The sequence below is a fragment of the Vipera berus genome (assembly GCF_964194415.1).
Source record: "Vipera berus genome assembly, chromosome: 5".
Classification (NCBI taxonomy): domain Eukaryota; kingdom Metazoa; phylum Chordata; class Lepidosauria; order Squamata; family Viperidae; genus Vipera; species Vipera berus.
Genome location: NC_138207.1, coordinates 67,112,408 through 67,132,407, shown reverse-complemented (window position 1 = coordinate 67,132,407; position 20,000 = coordinate 67,112,408). Strand labels below are relative to the sequence as shown.

Sequence of the window (20,000 nt, the reverse complement as noted above, 5' to 3'; positions counted from 1 at the left end):
CCATGTTTAGCAGTAATAAAAGAGTTTATTGGTGCTAAAACCAAAGATTTTTATGAACAGAAAGATGTTTTTGTTCATAAGAAGAGTATTAATTTCTTTGTTTATTTGATTCTTGAAAGAAGGTAAGTGCTTATTGGATATTACTTAAGAAAACCAACTTAAAGAATAATTGGTTTAGGTATGCACACAGATGCCCATGCAACTCGAAAGATATTTTTCTTTATACAATTTCATAAGTTAAATGTAATGCCATATTTTTAAATCAAATAGTATATTTAATGTGCAAGCCAAGCAATTTTAATGTTGGTTACTGTGTTGAGGTTAAACATTTCTTGTAATTCGATTAAATAAAGATTAAACCAATGTTATGTAACTTATTTATTTTTAGATATTACTCCACCACAAAAATCTCCATGGTTTGTACAGATTTTTGCAGATTTTATCATTGTGTTGCAACTTACCATTATGTACAACTAGCACATGTCAAAATGCAAACATCTTTCTTCTCACCACTTTGATTTACTATTCACCATTTATATAAAATATTACATTCTATATCCTGTGGGGCACCTATGCCCCGATAATTTGATTCAGAGGTTACCTAGATAACAAATTGTCAAAAAAAACACCTTTCATTAATATGCTTTTGAATTCCATCCTAGGCAATTTTTCTTCAAAAAACCATATATTTGAATGGGTCCGTGGAGGCGGACCTGTATCCCCAAATGAGATTTGCATTTTGGCATCAAATTAAAACCAAAACCAAAACCCTGCTCAATTTAATTTATCCAGTATTTAGAATTTTGAAATTCCAGTTGTCATATATACATTTAAAAGGAAAATTGCCATAATTTTAATCTTGTTAATTTCTCAGAAAACCTCACAACGTGAAGAAGACTTTAGCCAGGTTAATTATGTGAGGTGGCGTGGAGTGTGAGGGAAAAAAAACAATGGGGAATCATTCCCGGGATCAGAAATGTCTCCTCTAGATTGCTATGTGCATAAGGCTTAAGCTCAGACACATTTGCAGATGAACTGCTTTTACTACCTTCTCTGAGACATGACATTTGTTCAGAAGATTAGCCAGGTTGTAATGTGTAGCATAATTGCACTGTGCGGATGTCCCAGAAGTGAAAACCTAATTGCTTGACAGGACTATAACTTTGTGGTGTGCTCTCACCTTGTTAGGTCCTTTTCTGATGCAGTTCAAATGAAGTCTGGCCGCAGGTGTGCCTAATTTACCTCGCAACAGAACGTGTTGAATTTAATTGCACAGTGGTTGTTAGGAAAAATTGGTGGGTGGAATATCAAGTGACTCAATGTACACTGATAGCAGATGGGTGTTAAGAGGTATTGTGAGCTAAATATATAGGTGAGTTGAGTTAATAAAAGATGTAATTTTGATTTCAAAATAATGAATCCTTGTCATAGATAATGCAGTTTAATTGAGAGGTCTTGTGCCCTTCCTTTAGCAATATGTTCAAAGGAAAATCAAGAAGCCTAATGTCAAAATAGTTGATTTTTAAAAAAAGCCTATGAAGTTCTCAAAATCCTTCTGAGCGGAAAATTGACCCCCCCCCCTTTTGACAAGAGTCATCCTCCAGAGGACATACAAAAATTTGCCCTTACTTAGTTCTGTATTTAAACAGTCAGCTATTTAAACGCAGTACTTCTATTAGGGCTACCATGTCTGTGATTTAGAAAATTATTTGTGGCCATCTCATTGCCCATTTCAACCCATTAGTCCTCTTGTATAACTAAAACCATAAGAATGTCTATGAATCTGTCTACAGATATTGCAAGAAGCCTCATGTCCTGATTTCTTTCCATCTTCTTTATTAATACTGGCCATAGGAGGCATCTGTATTTTCTTCTGTGTTGTGAAGTAATTTGTGGTATGAGTGTGTGTGTGTGTATTGAGGATCTAATCAGGAAGGGTACATACAATATGTGTTGTACATCTGTGTATTTCCCTCTTTGACAGAGAAGGATGGTACAGAAATGTGAAAAATAAAAAAAATGTTAGTGTATTTTTGTAGTGGAAAACAGAGGCCAGGATTTCGATGTTCTATGTTGGGCCAAATGTCTGGGAAGCTTATAATGGAGAAGTCAGCATTGTTTCAATTTCTGCACAGCAACCTCTCTCATAGCTCATACAGCTTTGATGCACCTCTTAGTCTATTTTGTTCTAAAATGGGAGAACTTAACCGATGTTTTTATAATGTCTTTATAGCGGGACTATCAGCATCCCATTTAATTCGAACTTTATAAACCTTGGGTTTTTAGGTTGGTTTTGTGTTTGGGTGTGTGAAAGAGCAAGTGAGGGTAGCACTGTTAGTTGTGTTGTTTCAAGCGCTACGAAAACAATAATGGTGGTGACTTGAAATGAGTTCAAAATATATTCTTTATCAAATTCCTCTCTTTTTACTATATTCTACTTAGAGTGCATTTTAATTTAATGATAAATTGAAGCTTCAGCTATCGTAAAATGGCAGTAAAAATATAAACTGATATAACCACACTGCAGCTCATTATTCCATTTTACATGAAACAAACTTTTACAGTTTGTGTGTTGAATGAGACAGAAGATAATTATGCTTAAAGCACTTTTGATATCGGATAAAGAGAAAAAAGGGAGCATCTGAATTGTAACCAAGTTTCCAAACTCTAGCTATATCAGCTCACAAAGTTAAACTGAAGGTAATTCCAAGTAACTAGATTTCTGAACTCTTATTATATTAGCTAACAAAATCAAAATGAAGATAATGCTAAGTAATTTTGGATATTAACTATAATAAAATCTCACCTTTCTTTTCTGGACTGGGGGAGATTTGGATTAACAACTTGACCAGGCCATGGTTAAGATCATGCAGTTATATGATGTCATTATGCCATAATGAATTTAAGACTACACTTAAACATCTCTATGCTTTCATGTCCACTTACAGCACAAAGAAAGTCTTATGGATTACTGCAATAAGTATGAAAGCATGAAAGAATCATAAACTTGTGATTTTATTATTCTGTCATGCTTTCGTACTTATTTCAGTTGTTTGTGCTCTAAGTGGACATGAAGCAAAAAGATATTTAAGTGTAGACTTGAATTCATGATGGCATAATCACACCATAAAACTGCACCATCTTAACCATGACCTGGTTAAGTTAAAAGTATCCATTAAGTTCACTATCATGCTGAGTGCAGAAATCTAAATTAAGGTATCTCTGATAAAAAAAACAAACGTTCAGCTTCTGCTTGAATATATCTAATGATGGAAAACTTATCACTTGCCTTGACCTTGGTTCTTCTGGTAAACTATTCTTATTTTTAGTGAATTGTCTTAACATTCAACTTGAACCAGTCTTGATATAATTTAAGATTATTCTTGGTCTTATACTCACTTTCTTATTTATTACACCCCTTATGGATTTAAAGGTACTATCGCATCTCTCCTCAGTCATCTTTTCTCTGATAAACCTATCCAGTTCCATAATTCTCATAAGATTTCATTTCAAGGCCTGATCATCCTTATTAAACCTGCACCTTTTTCCAATTTTTCTGACTTCTTAATATATGATAACCAAATTAAACATGATAGTTGAGTTGGGATCTGATCAGACCTACATAAACTAGTTTTCACCATAATTTGGAAATGATGTAGCTACTTCTACAACATCGTGAATGTGTCACATAAGGAGATTTTTTTTAACCTAGTTTCAAATTTTCACCTATTTTGAAGACCATAGGCAAATATACTAGTCTCTCACATAACAATCATATGTGCTTCTGCTCAGATACACAGTAAGGTCAGTAACCCTTTGCTACACTGCCCCTTGTGTTGCCATGGCATCTGGCACTCATAAACCTAATTATCAGATATTTTAGGCTTCTTTCTGAAATTACAATCTTACAAGGTTGCCAAGTTTCTTGCAGTAGCTATGGGATGCAAAGGCTGGGTGATATACTCTTTTCATTTATTAATACCTTCAGGGCTTTTTTCAAAAAATAAATCATACCTGTTTTATTGAGATTTCTGAATTTTGAATTCTGCATTTGTGTTTTATTGGTCTGGGAATGTAAATAAATGTGTTTCAGTGAGCACTTACTCCCTTTGTTACTAACTCTCCCATTAGGTTGGGCAGCAGGGCATGCTCTGAGTCAAGTCAATCAGGCAGGAGCTAGGAATTGTGCCTTTGCTGTAGTTCTGCTGTACTATCCAAGATTAGTTAGGTCTCATCTCTGGTCACTTTTTAGAAAGTCTTTAAGATTTGGCTGTTTTCCGGACAAGTTGGTTGCAGAAGTAACTGAGCCCACAGTGCTGAATGGTGTCTTCAACAGCCATTTTGTGTTTTGGTTGACTGTGAAGTTTATTGTTTATATTGCTTTTATATTGCATTTTTAACATTTTTGTTAGGCCCCAGAATCACCTTTGTGAGATGGTTAGCCGTTTAAATAAATAAATAAATAAATAAAAAGTTTTGTTGGTAAAGTCTCTAATTGCATTTGTCATTTTGAGGGTCACATCACACTGCTCACTTATGAGTCTTTTATTTTTCATATTTTCTCTGTTTTCTGAGCATCCAGATTGGGTTTGCTGTTGTTTTTTTGGTGTGGTCTTGCCTTTTCCCCTTCTTTAAAAAGGTAAAGTTTCCCCTGCACATGCGTGTTAGTTGTTTCCAACTCTAGGGGCCGGTGCTCATCTCTGTTTCAAAGCCGAAGAGCCAGCGCTTGTCCAAGGATTTCTCCCTGGTCATGTGGCCAGCATGACTAGACGCCAAAGGTGCACGGAATGCTGTTACCTTCCCACCGTAGTGGTCCCTATTTTTCTACTTGCATTTTTACATGCTTTCGAACTGCTAGGTTGGCAGAAGTTGGGACGAGTAACAATTGTGCTTTTAGTTGTTGTCACTCTTCTTTACCTGGATAAAATCAGCACTGGAGCACCCAGACCAAGAAAAATATTAAAAAGATTCAGAGACAGGCAATTAAAAAAATTAAGAGTTTCAGAATTAGAAAAGGGAATATATTTAAGCCATTCATTCATGCAAGGTAGCAAAAACCCACTACACCTGTCCAACTGTCTCGTAGAGCTATATATATTTTCTTTCAAAATATACAACTCATTTATTAAAAGGATTGTCTCAAAAATTCAATAGTGCAGGGGAACTATCTGTATCTACTAGCTTCATCCAGAACGTATAGTTCTAAATAAGAGAGACAGAATTTATGGATCAGTGAAAATACATTTACAAACCAGCTAATTCCATCACTATGAAAGGGATGGAAGTGACAGAAGAAAAGAATGATTGCATAAATCATTATAATTACACATCTTAACTTTTTTCCCCTCTTCTTCATCAGAGTGAGCAGATACTCAGTGCCCTTGTTGTTATTGCAGTGTTTTCTGCTTGTGCCACGATTAAATAGATCATGAACAAAAAATATGTGTAATATTTTATATATACAATATAAATGACACCTTGGGTCATTTTTGTCTTTAGTTCAATTTATCTATTTGACTGCTCCCAAATCAAAATCATTATTAATAGTTCGAAGATTTATCTTGTTTTTGCTCTCAGATTTATAATATATGATTACTTTACCTATTACGCAAAGTATTTAGTCATTTTTCTTCTACGGGTTTTTTTCTTTAGAGCAACAGATCATGTAGACAGAATGTGATTAGCTACAATTATTTTAAACGAAGCTGTTTCTCAAGAGGAATAGTAGGTGGCTAAGCTTAATTTTTCACATGGAGAAGGTACCATTGAATAAAACATACCACTATGAAGGAAATACGTAAGGGAAAACAATTCTTGAAATGTGAACCACTAGTGCACGGGTGTCAAACTCGATCGCGTCATGTGATGTATCGTGACGTATCATGATGGTTTTTGCCTTTGTGGAGGTGGGGTGGCCATGGCCTGCACATGACGCGTCTGGCCCGTGGGCCGCCAATTTGATAGCCCTGCTTTAGTGGGAGAACAGCTACTGGCCTACATGTGGTTCAGGTAATTTTTGCCTTAGGACCAATTTGTTTCATGAGTTACAATGGCACTGAAAAAAGTGACTTATGGCTGGTTCTCAAACGTCTGACCATTTCAAGATCTCCATGGTCACATGATTGAAATTTGGCCACTTGGAAACTAGCATGTACCCACAATGGTTGCAGCATCCCAGAGTTACATGACTGCCATGTATGACAATACCAGAGTCCTGGAATTTCCAGTCCCAACTACTTATCCTGGAAAATGAATATATAATATTGACCATGGAAATTTATTTTCTTTCCTAAACTTTATAAGAGAGTTTGGGTGAAAAAAGGGTATTTCATCTTGAGCATCCTAATTCTATTCTTAATTCCCTTTTCAGAATATGGCAAGATGTGTAGGGTTTTATTCAAGATAAATGTGAAATAATGATTTAGAAATTATTAATTAAAATAAGAGGAAACTCCTTTTCTCTTAATAATCTATCCTCTTCCAAAGGTTTTTGACCTCAGCCTTTCATAAATTACATTCACTGTCCTGCATATTTTTCTAATTTCTATAATAAGTTTCATATTTATACCATTTCTGTGAAAATTGGTACATGGCAAATCTGTCTAGTTAATCACTAAGTGCTGACACCCATTTGATAGCCCATAATAACATATTGTAATTAATGAATAAATTATGATGATCTGTTCACAGCAATGTGAAGTTGCAGCTGCAAGTTTTTAGCGAAAGTTCTTCCCAAGAACCTATTTTTTATTATTCTTATTAGAACTCTACTTAGCAAATGATATGGCAAGAAAAAGACAAGAAAGTAGATCAACAGGTGGCATTTGAGCAGAAACTTAATAATTTTCAAACAAAAGATTTCTCTAAGAAAGATAAGACTCAGAAACAAACACCTTTCCCATTGTGAGTAAATAACAGGCAAAGGGGGAAAGAACCACAGTGTATATCTTCTTACAGTTCCATAGAGTTTACTAAGGGCAGCTACTCTTTCCAATAAATGATTTTCACATTATTCTCAATATTTACCTTCCTTACAAGACCTGCAGAAGAGACAGGGTGTGGGCAGAACTGAGATAGGATTAAAGTTCATCGTATTTATTTTTTTCCCCTCTGAATATTAGCATCAAATGAAGGGAATCAATATGAATTCTCATAGACACTGACATGTTGATTTGATTTCAAAAGATAAGGAATTCCCTTCTAAACCTGGATTGATATGTATTCAAAAAACTTTTTTTCTTGGTCATTGAATAAGAACTCAAGAGCCCAGTTGATTGTACGATTCCTTCTATTCCTAATACATTTTTTTAAAGTTTAGGAAATGCTACAACTCATTGATGGAATAGATACTTCATGCTCAGTTATAGTCCTTAGAGATATTTGACTTTTTAAATTGAAAAATAACATACCAAGTTTTAGAAAACTGCTTTAAGAGCACACAATACTTAACTGTACTTAATTGTGTCAAGTGTCTTGATTTGATATATCAAATAAGATATATCACTGAATGTATTCCTTACATTTCCTTTTTTAAGTGAATTGTCTGTATTGTTTTTAATTATTATTAGGGCTGTGTTGGCTGTTGCGCTTCTTCAATACTCTTTAATAGATGTTCAGAGGAAGAAAGAATCTAGTCTTTATTCAATCTATTAAAAACCAAAAGAAACAAAATGGATCCCATCTTAGTATATAACTATCATATCTACTTTTACCAATTTAGCTGAAAAGAATTGATGAAAGAGGCAAACACTTGATTGTATATACTATTTTGAATGTTAGCTTTATTAAAGATCATATGTAGAAATTCCTACATGAAATGTAGGAATTTCATTGTAGAAATTCCCTCTGGATTGGAGGCAAGTGTTTATTGAATCTATTATCCTGAGAGTTCATATAAAATAGTATCCAAAATCTCACAGAAAATTAGTTATTGTATCTTCTGGTTATGTCCTTATTTCTGTGAAGACTCCTTCTGCAAATACCAGCATTTTGGAAGCAAATTTTCCTCCTCTTTAGTAAGCAATGAATCATCCTGCTTCAAAATCTCCCTTTAAAGAAAATCTCTTACAGTGGCAGATGCTGAAAGTACAGTGGTTACTTCAGGTTTTTTCATCTTGCTAACATGTATCAGAACTTGTTTAAGATTCTCTCAGCTCTTCTTCAGTCTATTCATGCTCTCCAGATGGAATATCAGCAGATGGAATTGCTTAAGGAAACTACATTTTCTAAATGATCTACCCCAGTAAAAGGAAGTGAAAGGAGAGATGGTGGCTTCCCCAAGAATAGGTATAGCAACTACAGTGGTACCTTGGTACTCATCATTAATTGGTTCCGGGAGATGCAAAAACGATGTGTGCCAACAAAGTTTTCCCATAAGGAATAATGTACTGAGTCCCAAGGCAATAGATACCAACATGTTCTAGCTTGTGTGTTGAGTACCAAATAAACGATGAGTACCAGGGCAAAATTTTCACATTAAAATGTGTTGAGTACAAAATTTGATGAGTTTCAAAGCAGTTGAGTATCAAAGTACCACTGTACAGATCTTTTTACTTACTTGCCAACTGCGCTGCTGCCAGATGTTGGACTCACTGATACTCCTTCTGCTACTCTTCAGGCCAGAAACTTGATTTCAGGAAAAGACATTGGAATAATAATAATAATAATAATAATAATAACAACAACAACAACAACAACAACAACAACAACAATAATAATAATACAACTTGCCTGTGTCTGAAAAGTCATGGGAACATAGGGTGGAAAAAGCTGTTGAGAATGAGAGGGTGAAGATCTTGTGGGACTTTCGAATACAGACAGATCGCCATTTGGAACACAATACGCCAGAAGCATATAACTGATTGATATTGCTGTACCAGGAGATACCAGAGTCGAAGAAAAAGAACTGGAAAAAAATATGAAATATTGCGACCTGGCCATTGAAACTGTGTGATTATGGATGAAACATGTAACAGTGATACCCATTGTCATCAGGGCACTGGGAACTATGTCCACAAACTTTGCAAAATACATCAAGAAATTGCAGCTTTCTACAATAACTTCAGCAATGCTACAAAAAGCTGTGCTACTCGGAACATCCTACATTTTAAGGAGGTACCTGGTTGATACCTAGGATGCTGGCAGCAACCCGTGTCAACCATCAGTGCCAGTCAATTTGAATGTTCAGTTGACTGAGGTTCATGTTTAATGAATAAAAGATAATAATAATAACAACAATAATAATAATAATAATAGCAAGGGTAGTACCAATAGTAATAGGCGCTTTGGGTGCAATCCCAAAACAACTGGAGCACCACTTGAACACCATTGGCATTGACAAATTCACCATTAGTCAATTGCAAAAGGCGGCCTTACTAGGAAGTGCTTCCATCTGGCGACGATATCAAACATCCACATCTGCCTAACTCAGGTCCTTGATAAGGATTTGATAGGTAGACAAAAATGCCAAATCCAGACTGAACATCTGGCTGACTGTGCGATGATTAATAATAATAATAATAATAATAATAATAATAATAATAATAATAATAATAATAATAATAATAATAATAATAATAATAATAATAATAATAATAATAATAGAAGCAGTGGTTGGAAACTAACCAAGGAGAGAACCAATCTATAAATAAGAAGAAATTTTCTGATAGTTAGAATAATTAACCAATAGAACAGCTTGCCTTCAGAAATTGTGGGTGCTCCATCACTAGAGGCTTTTAAGAAGAGACTGGACAGCCACCCCTCTGAAATGGGATAGGGTCTCCTGCTTGAGCAGGGGGTTGGACTAGAAGACCTACAAGGTCCCTTCCAGCTCTGTTATTCTGTTCTGTTATAAATAATAATAATAATAATATCATCCTGTGAGTCTGGTACAGGACCCTTCCTTCCCTATTTCTGGAGGCTATCAAGATCAAGGCTGAAAATCTTGCAAACATACTGCCTTTCAGATTCATTCATTCATTCATTCATTCATTCATTCATTCATTCATTCATTCATTCATTCATTCATGGTACCTTCAAACCTGTGTTGACTGCTGGTGACTGCCTGGGCAACTCACTGCCATTTTGGGGGGGCAAGATTTTGGAAGTGGGTTGCCATGGCTTCCTTCCTAGGACTAAAAAACAATAACTGTTCGAAGGTCACCCGGCTAGTTTCACACTTAAGGTGGGACTAGAACTCATAGCATCTAAGTTTCTAGCCTGATGCCTTAATTGCTACACCAAATTGGCTCTTGCCTTTCAAAGTGTCTCACTCTTGTTTCCATGGTTTCCCCCCCATACACACACCAGTATTTTCTAGGAAAATACTATTGGGCCTTACTAGATCAGCCTCACCCTGGTTTGGATTAGATGATAGCATTTGTTTATGGCCATTTGAAGAGTTGGTACTTTCTCCCCAGGGATTGTCCAAATGCATCAAGTTTTGATGCTCAGATTTTATGAGTATAGATATGTCAAAAACATTTCAGTGGCTGTCCACTTACCTTCTTCAGTAGCTCTGCTAAATCCATGATACAACTCATGGATTTATTCAGACAAAGTGGGAGGGGAAGGGGGATTCATAAACAATTAAATGCTGTGTCTATTGTTGAGAATCCCACGATATCAACATGCCTACATTTCTTACTGGAGAATTCCATTAGGCATTTTCTGTGGTTGTGTTGTAGTAGCACAATTTGTTTCTTGATCTACTGTGTTAGGATTTAGCTGGCATTCAGGGTTAAAAAATCCTACCAGTTTTCAAGCTGCCTTCTTCATCAGGAATTGCTAAAGTGATTATAAATTAAAAGTTTTGTTTATTTGTTTATTTTACCTTGAACTTTGAATGGTGAGATTTTGGAGACTTCTTCATAGGGATAAACCCATTCTGGATGAAATAAACTAAATGCATTTTTCCACATGTATCAGGAAGCAGATTGCATACTATGCAGCCAATTGGGCCATCTATAATTCTTCTTTACTAAAGCATGTAGAAAATTGTAATACCCTGTAATAATGTAAAGTACCCCAGCCATTTATTTTATGTTGGTTTCTGTTTCTATACTAATATAATATATGTCAGATAAAATTAATATTGCTGAATTTTGTGGAACATATTCTTGAATAAGGTGGTGTAAAATTGTAGATATTCTGACATCTGAATCATGGATAGACCTGAATAAACATTATTAGGATTGCAACATTAATATTATTAAATAGGTTTGCACTGAACTGCACTTTTGGATGGCCAAATATATTTTGCTCAAATATAGGAAGATCATATATATTGTTGCTATAAGAAAAATCTTCAGTCTGGATCTATTACTACTTTACAGTAATAAAACGAGTATATTTTCAGCTATCCATCACTTGCCATTTGTAGCAACAACATATTACATGCTTCAACATTTATTCTTAATGCCTGATTTTTCTAACAAATTCTAATTTTGTATTTTTGTAGATTTTTTCTAAAGTTTTTCCTCAAGTGCAATCAAAACTGTCTGAAGAATGCAGGCAACCCGCGCGATATGCGAAGATTCCAGGTACTGTTTTAAAAAAGAATTAAAATTACATACAGACGATTTGTAAGGATTTTTACAGAGGGAAAGCCTATTATATTATTTCAGTACTATTTTTTTCTTTAGAAAGAACATTCAAAGCAGCAAATTTAACCAAGGTTTGTCATTTCCCCAGTAATTATTTGTCTAATTTAATTGCAAGTTATATTTTCAGTTCTCCTTCAGGAGTGAAACAGAAATTCTGTCTTGTTCTTCTACTTCCCATTTTAGTTATTTCTCTTATGATGAACTGAATAGACCTAAGCAGGACTGTTTCTCCTTGCAAAAAAAAAAGAAAAGAAAAAAAGAACTTGGAAATATCTGATAATAATTTTCCTACCTTCAGAGCTTTCTCTATGCTATTGAATAAGACCCATTTATTTGAACTAGCGGGTCTGGCCTGATGGGGGTACATGGGTTTTTTATAGGCTTGTTTTATTATTTTTGTTTTAACTTGGGCACTGATTTAATTGTCTTTTAATGTTTGTATTGTTATTTATATTTATGCCCTGTGAACCGCCCTGAGTCCCTTTGGGAGAAGGGCGGTATACAAATCTCAATAAATTAAATTAAATTAAATTAAATTAAAAAATTATAATAAAATGTAATTTCTGTAGAAAAAGAATTTCTTGAAAGTTGGATTCATCATTGTAATTTTTATGTAGTATATTTTTTTACATATTAACATGGGAGAAGTAGAATTGTTTTCCAAATCTACCTTGGTTAATCCAAACTACTATAGAACAGTTTATGCTTTAACAGATAATTACTTTCACGAGCAATTAAGAAAAATGTTAAAAATAACATAATAGAATAACAGCATTATTAAAGGCTATAGCAGAGGGTTGATATGCATAGTTTCCCAATTCAATAAAATGATTCATTCTACCATAAATACCTGTGTAGGAAATAAAAAGGTAACACTTAAAAATAACTTCATGAAGTCCTCATTTTCATGTATCTTAAGTTCATGTATCATTGATAATAATGATCCACTGAAAGACATAAAGTGCTTGTAGGGTTGAATTGTCAGTACAATTATCCATAAAATGAAACATACAGATGGTCCTTGATTTAGGAAAACCCTTGGAATTTTGGTTATAATTCAGGGCAGTTGATATGCTTGCCACCACATGACCTAATTTGATTTTGTGACCATTTTTAAAACTGTCGTAAAGTAAGTCACCATGCTAGTTAATTGAACCACATAGTTATTAAGATAATCCGGCATACCCGACGAGCGTTTGATGAAAAATGGCACCAGAGTTGCAAATCATGATCATAAGACCACAGGATATTGCAACTGGTTATAAACATGAGCTAAACCCTGGCATGTGGTCACATGACCATAGGGAGGGAGAGGGCAACATTTTACAATAGTTGGAAATGCTGTGCAGATTGTAAAGCACCCTTCCCAAGGCTGTCATAACTCTGAATGGTCATTCAGTGACTAGTCATTAAGTGAAGACTACTTGTGCTAAGTGCAGTTCTAACTGAAGATTTTTCTTTTACTTTTTTCCAGTTGGTAGACTTACAAAATACATTTTAAAGGATCGATAAAGTCTTTGAAATTTGCATTACCTGAACTTAAAACCTGGAATTAGTAGAAATATCCACTTGCCACACCAGTCATAAGTAATCATGTAGCTGGTAACAGAACTCCTAAAAAGTCTTCCTTCAGCTTCCGTAGATAATAAGCCGACTTCTTACAATGTTTAAGTAGATTTAACAGGATGTCAGGTCTTAAACAAGATTTTAAACCTGTTTTAAAAATATATGTGTCAGCATTTTCATTAGAAGCATGGCAAAAATGAGCCAATCAAATAAAACTAAAGAGAATATAAAACATACTTTTGTGTCTGAGACAGCCACCCTCTTTCCCCCATATTGGTACTCACTGATAAATTTGTAGTGCATATTTAAAGACTTTATCCTTTAAAAATTATATTGTGGGTCTATCAGTTAGAGAAAAAAAAGAGGCAAAAACTTGGTTTAGGACTCTACTTAAATATGTTTCATTCTACGGACAACTGTTTTGACAATTCAGTCCTAAAAACACTTTAAACTTTATGTGGTGTATGAATCGTCTTACAACTCATGAAAGCTAAAAACCACTGCCTTAATAAGGTAACTATAGATAGGATGAAATTTAAAATGTTGTAAATAGTTAACAGTGCGAGCCCCTTAAAATGGATAACCAAGGCAAAAATACAGTCTGTGCATGTGTATTTTTGCGGGGTGGGGGTGGGGGGAGGGATGTTTTGCTTTTTTTTTCCCCTGAGAAAACAGTGCAGGCTGCAGAATCGCAGACTTCTAGAGAAACACCCTCAGGCTTTTCTCAAGGGGAACACAGATGGCTGCCTCAGAGGAGGCCGAATATACAGGAGAAGGTGCTATAATAGCTGATAGCTAATTAGAGCATGTGGAAAAAAAACAGGATCAAAGGTGATCTAAAACATTGAAAATATAAAAGAATTTATATCTGATGCCTTGTACTCACTGGTTTCCAAAGGGAAAGTATATTGCATTAATTTATCTGTGATACCATTGTAAGTTGTTCCTTTCTTCCTTTCTTTTCTTTCAAGAAATGTGTGATTTTTTTGTCAATATGCATAGAAACTTCCCTAATCTCAGCACTAGAAAAATAAGAAGTGGTTCTTTAGAAAAAGAAGCGCAGATACCTAGAGAAATGACTGTACAGAAGTAGTGAAACCTTTTTATTTATTTATATATTAGATTAATATCTTACCTTATCTCCAGGATCCCAAGGCAATAGAGACTCACAAAAATCCTGTAAAGCAGCAGTCCCCAATCTTTCTGGTTCCATGGACTGGCGCCGGCAGTAGCAGTAGGGGAGGGATGGTTTAGCACATGCAGCCTAGATCCCGTGCATGTGTAAATGAAGCTTTGCATGCTCTCCTGCCGGTTCCCTACAGGCCATGGACCGGTGCCAGCAGCTGACCGGGGTTGGGGACCCCTGCTGTAAGGTATTTGGATGGAGAATAAGTGTGTGGTTCCATTTATTTTGTTTCTCTATGAGTATCTATGGCTGAAAGTGCATCTAGATTTTTTTTGGTCTAGTCAAATACTTAACCTAGTCAAACCTTAAGTACTATACACATTGTTGTCACTGGAGTTTCTGTCTCAGTTTGTGATATAATTTTCTAAGTTTGATTTGTAGACTTATAAGCACATATAGGATCCTTAACAATAAATACAACATACGAAAGTGTCTTACAAGTCTATATATGGAATGCAATAGGAAAGGCATTTCATTATAATGATATAATTGATCATTACAGTAAAATGGCACCTAACATCTAATGGACAGATGTTAATGCGAGAATTTTCATTTTTGTAAGTATTCATTTTAAAATTTGTGCTAAGAAATAGTTGGAAAGCCTTATCCATCACTTTCCTGTGGTGGACACAGCGATAGTAATAGCCAGGGTTAAATGTGCTTCTGAACTTGGAAATAGAAGATCTCCAATTAAAGATAAGAAAGGAAAAACCATTGTCATAGTAGAATAAATCAACATATGAATTAAGTTGATTATGGCTACTTTCTGTATTAGAAGTGCCTGAAGTCGTTTCTGATATTCATATTCACTATGCTGTTTTCAGTTGCAGAAAACATTAGTTATCACACATTAAGCATGCATTCAATCAATCAGAATAGAGTTGGAAGGGACCTTGGAGGTCTTCTACCAAGCTCCTGCTCAAGCAGGTGGCTTTCTCGTCTTCTCTTAAAAACCTCCAGTTACCAACTTCTGAAGGCAAGCTGTTCCACCCGTTAATTGTCCTCACTGTTAGGAAGCTTCTCCTTCATTCCAGATTGCTTCTCTCCTTGATTAGTTTCCATTCATTGTTTCTTGTCTTGCCTTCTGATAAATAAGTTGTCCCCCTCTTCTTTGTGACAGACTCTCAAATACTGGGACACCATTATCATGTCACCCCTAGTCCTTCTTTTCTCTAGACTAGCCATACCCAATTCCTGTAACCTTCATCAAATGTTTTAGTCTCTGGGCCCTTATTCATCTTAGTTGTTGTTCTCTGCACTTTTTCCAAAGTCTCAACATCTTTTTTGTAATGCGGTGATGAAAACTGGATGCAGTATTCCAAGTGTGGTCTTACTAAAGCTTTATAAAGCGGTACTAATACTTCGCATGATTTTGAATTCTATGCCTTTGTTTATACAACCAAGAATTATGTTAACTTTTTTTGGTTGCTGCTGCATACTACTGGCTTATATTTAAGTGATCATCCACTAGGACTCCAAGGTCCCTTTCATAGTTACTGTTTTTGTGCCAGGTTTCGCCTAATCCAGGGGTAGGCAACTTCGGCTCTTTTATGACTCATGGACTTCAACTCCCAGAATTACTGAGTCAGCTATGCTGACTCTTTTATGACTCATGGACTTCAACTCCCAGAATTTCTGAGTCAGCTATGCTGACTGAGGAATTCTGGGAGTTGAAGTCCATGAGTCATAAAAAAAACCGAGGTTGCCTACCTCTGGCCTAATCTATACTTGTACCTTTAGTTTTTCCTGCCTAGCTGTAAAACCTTGCTTTTCTCTATATTAAATTTCATTTTGTTAGATAGGGCTCATTGCTCAAGAACCTTTTGGATCCTGAGCTTTTCTTCTAGGGTGTTGGCTATTCCTGCCAGCTTAGTGTTATCTGCAAAGAACCTTAAAGTTCTTTGGAGAGTAATTTATAATTTTCCCTTTGGTGATCAGAATTGTTCTGACATAGATGTGCAAATCCAACATAGGTTAATCTTCTCCTAGTTCTTTTCATCGTATTTTGTGAATCTTTTTTTTCTCTCTGAAGGACGAAAAATGGAAATGTGAGAGAATTGTATATAGCTAGAAAGAATATTTCTGTACTGCATGCAGAAAGAAGGCATATTCTTTAAAAATAAAACAGAAAAAAGATGAAGGGATGTAAACATCTCCTTATGTCTGTTTCTATCTTGCTAAGTAATCCATAGGATATTTTAATGGTGCACTAGAATAGCTACAATCATATAATCTCAAAGAAGGTGTCAATATCTGGTCTGGATTTCTTTTTCTCAGATTCTAGAAAGCGCAAAAGAAATGTTCTGTGTGAGTTGCACGAAGAAGCTAAAGCCATCCTGTGTCAAATTATACCAGGCCAAGTAATAGTAATGTTTATTATAGTGGAAGGGAATGCCATTTCTTTTTTCCCCCCTTTTCAATCTTTAAATGAGACAATTCTTCTATTTTTGAAAATTCCCTGTCCCATAACAGCTATTTATAAGATTGCTTTGTAAATACGATAGCAAAAATGACCTAAAGATCATTTCTGAAGAGAACAGCAGAAAGTTACATATAGCTACTGATTTATGAAGTATTTTCCCCTTTGACTTTGAGTGCTCACAATTCTTCATTTGAAGACAGTCTCAAGTGTACAAATTTTAATTAGATAAACTATCTAATCAATATATCAACAGATCAATCAAAACAGTAGCTTTTAAAATGAGTGGTTAGAGGGGTGTTTCTGAAACAAATGACTGGAAGAATATTTTCCTAGAATTGAATTCATTTGTTAGCATAATAGGAGATTAAACTCTAATTAGTGTGGAGGGTGTTGAAGAAGGGAGGGGAACTATGTGTAGAAAAATCTCTGGCGTTGGCCAAAAAAAGAGTGAATTGCATCTATGAATAAGACGGAGTTCATAAAAATAGATACAACATTATACATTTTTTCAGCATGAGCTTTATTGCAATAGGTGCACCCCATTTTCAGAGTGTGTATGCTTCAAAAAAGAAATGTCTTTTTTTCTTTCTTTACCCCCTAGGTTGTTGTATCAACAACAGTCAATGTGGATGGCCATGTTCTGGCTGTCTCAGACAACATGTTTGTACACAACAACTCCAAACATGGAAGGCGAGCTCGCCGCCTTGACCCCTCAGAAGGTACGGCCCCTTCTTATCTGGAAAATGGTAGGCACACATTTACATGCCTTTTTAATTTGCAATGCTTTCTTTGCACCATTTTTTTCCCCGCACACCACCATATTTATTTATTTTTCATGGTTTCTTTGTCCTCTGGATTCATTCCATTAAAATGCATTAGCTTTTCTGATTCCACTTTAAAAACAAGGTTGTTCCTTCTTTATTTGCTTTTGACTTAACTTTCTCATAACATCTAACATCTGCAATGTTCAGCCATTTTCTATTCTTCTCTATTTATTTGCTAACAGCTTTTTCTGTTTCAGTTCGATTTTCTTTTACTTTGGCTTTTTGAAATCATCAGAAAAATATACATTATGCATGTAAGTTTGCATACAACCTTAAAAGATGATTAATGGTAGTTTTTGTAAAGAATTTACTATGACTTCACTCACTGGACTGGGCCTTACTGCAGCACATTAAGGCACTATATCTACTCATCCTTTTTTTCCTAAAAATGTTAGTGTACAAAGAGAAAAGTAATTTCAATTCTCTAAAATAAAACACTGTCAACCACTGCATGTTGCATATTCAAGCATCTAGCATCTGATATTTATCTAGGATTTACGTAAGGCCAAATCCAATCCCAGTTACTTTTATTGAAAGAGCTACTGATACCTTACAAATCTATAGAGTAATAATGGATACATTTCTAAAAGTATAAAGCAATACAGGTTACATTTTACTGAAAAAGAGATAACATTTGCCCCAAATAATTTATATTTAAAATAAAAAAGTTGTCACTGACAATGTAGTAATGGTTTTCAGATAATACAGATCTGAAATACAGATCTTGCCTAATCTTCCTTTGAGAGTTGAAAACATTACATTAAATTTTGCTTTCTTTTCAGGTAAAAATGGTGTTTATTTATGCCGTTAATAGGCTACTTTTTGCCACATATATGATCTTCCACATCAGAAGAAATAATACAATAAAAATAGAAGACACTATGCTAGTCCTTAAATTACAGAAATAACAAACATGGAGACAACTGTTTGAAAAATAAAAGTTAGGTTTATACTTTTTCAGAACAATAAGAAAAGAGGGGCACATGAATCTTTTGGGAAGAACAGTTTCAGGATGCAGACATCACAACCAATATTTAGTGAAAAATTGAAACAGAAATGCAAAAATAGCATTAACAGAGAACTTGGTGTCTAATTAGTTGACCTAGTGTCAAGTTATAAGCTAGTTGGGCAAGAAATTAATTCTGCAAATAATAACTATTTTATCTACCTTAAGACTTATAAATCAATAGGTTGAATTCATCTATATGTCCTTGCCACTGGTGACAGAAGAGTTCTTTGTCCCATGCTCCCTGTAACTTAAAAAATAATAATAATATAGAGGGTCAGTGAATCCTGGTGAATTGCAAAGGTTATGATGTGGGTGTAATGATACTGTATATTACATTCACCAATGTTGAAGAATGGCTTCTTGCATTCCCCTAAATCAGGATAAACTCAACCTTTAATTCTTTCATAATTTTGAAGCCATGCTTATTTGCAAACAGAAAATGATTTCTTCACATGTTACTTCTTGACACTGTTTATAATTAAATTATGAATTTTGATTGTAGGGCATGTAGTGATGCACATTAACCTCTGACTTTCAAAAGGTACTCATTAAATTGACAAAAAATAAAACTCAATAGGAGCTTATTGTCATATGATCTCAAATAGATATGACCTCCAAGATATATTATACAGAGAGAGAAAAAAACACAGACACTTTTTCTTATTCTGAACAATGTGAACAAAAGCAGATAGCACTTGTGTCCCCATGCCCATCTTATGCCCTTAAAAATGTAGCTAGCCATGATCATAAACATGATGCTGGATTAGGTGCCCTGACAGACAATCTGCTTGTTTGTTGTTGAACTTCTTATGCCAAGAATCAACATTTTACTTCATATACCATGGTCATGCGCCTACTTAAGCTAGGCAACTCGGCTTTACTGTACAGTTGAACAGCCTTTTCATTAATTCTAGTAATGACATAAAACTCAACAATCCACAAATAGTGAATCAGATTTACTGAAAACATAAAGGAATGGTGATTACATGCAATGGTGAACTAAATAAAATATAATTTAGGTATCAGAATTTTAATGTTCTTTGCAGAAGAAAAATGTTTTTCTTCTCTAATAGCTAAGGTAAGAGAGAACAAAAAAAATATAATAATTAAAGGTTGCCCCAAGCGCAAGAGTCATTATGATCTATGACGTATTGTTTACTTCTTTCATAGGTGTGTATTTGCCTGGCAACCATCACTAATGAGGCTTACAATTAAGAAGGCTGAATTCTCTGTCTTAGTCCTTTTCTTCCTGAGAGACAGACAGACAGACAGACAGACAGACAGACAGACAGGGGATGGAAAGAAAAAACTAGTCTCATTATGAGCTTAGTTCTATAGAGTATTAGGTTATCATTTAGATCCAGATCAATCTCTTCCAATATTAGTACAT

At 34.9% G+C, this 20,000-nt stretch overlaps 1 protein-coding gene across 5 annotated transcripts in view; it reads left to right on the top strand.

The window, feature by feature from the left end:
• EBF3 (EBF transcription factor 3) overlaps positions 1-20,000 on the top strand; it is a 195,939-nt gene that overhangs the window by 121,337 nt on the left and 54,602 nt on the right. For 3 of the 5 annotated variants that reach the window (XM_081328871.1, XM_081328868.1, XM_081328870.1), the window contains exons 7-8: positions 11,459-11,540; positions 17,379-17,496. In XM_081328871.1, coding sequence (XP_081184997.1) covers positions 11,459-11,540; positions 17,379-17,496 — 200 coding nt within the window. Of the gene's footprint in view, positions 1-11,458; positions 11,541-17,378; positions 17,524-20,000 lie in introns of all 5 variants that reach the window. The other 2 variants (XM_081328869.1, XM_081328867.1) reach the window with 1 other exon arrangement.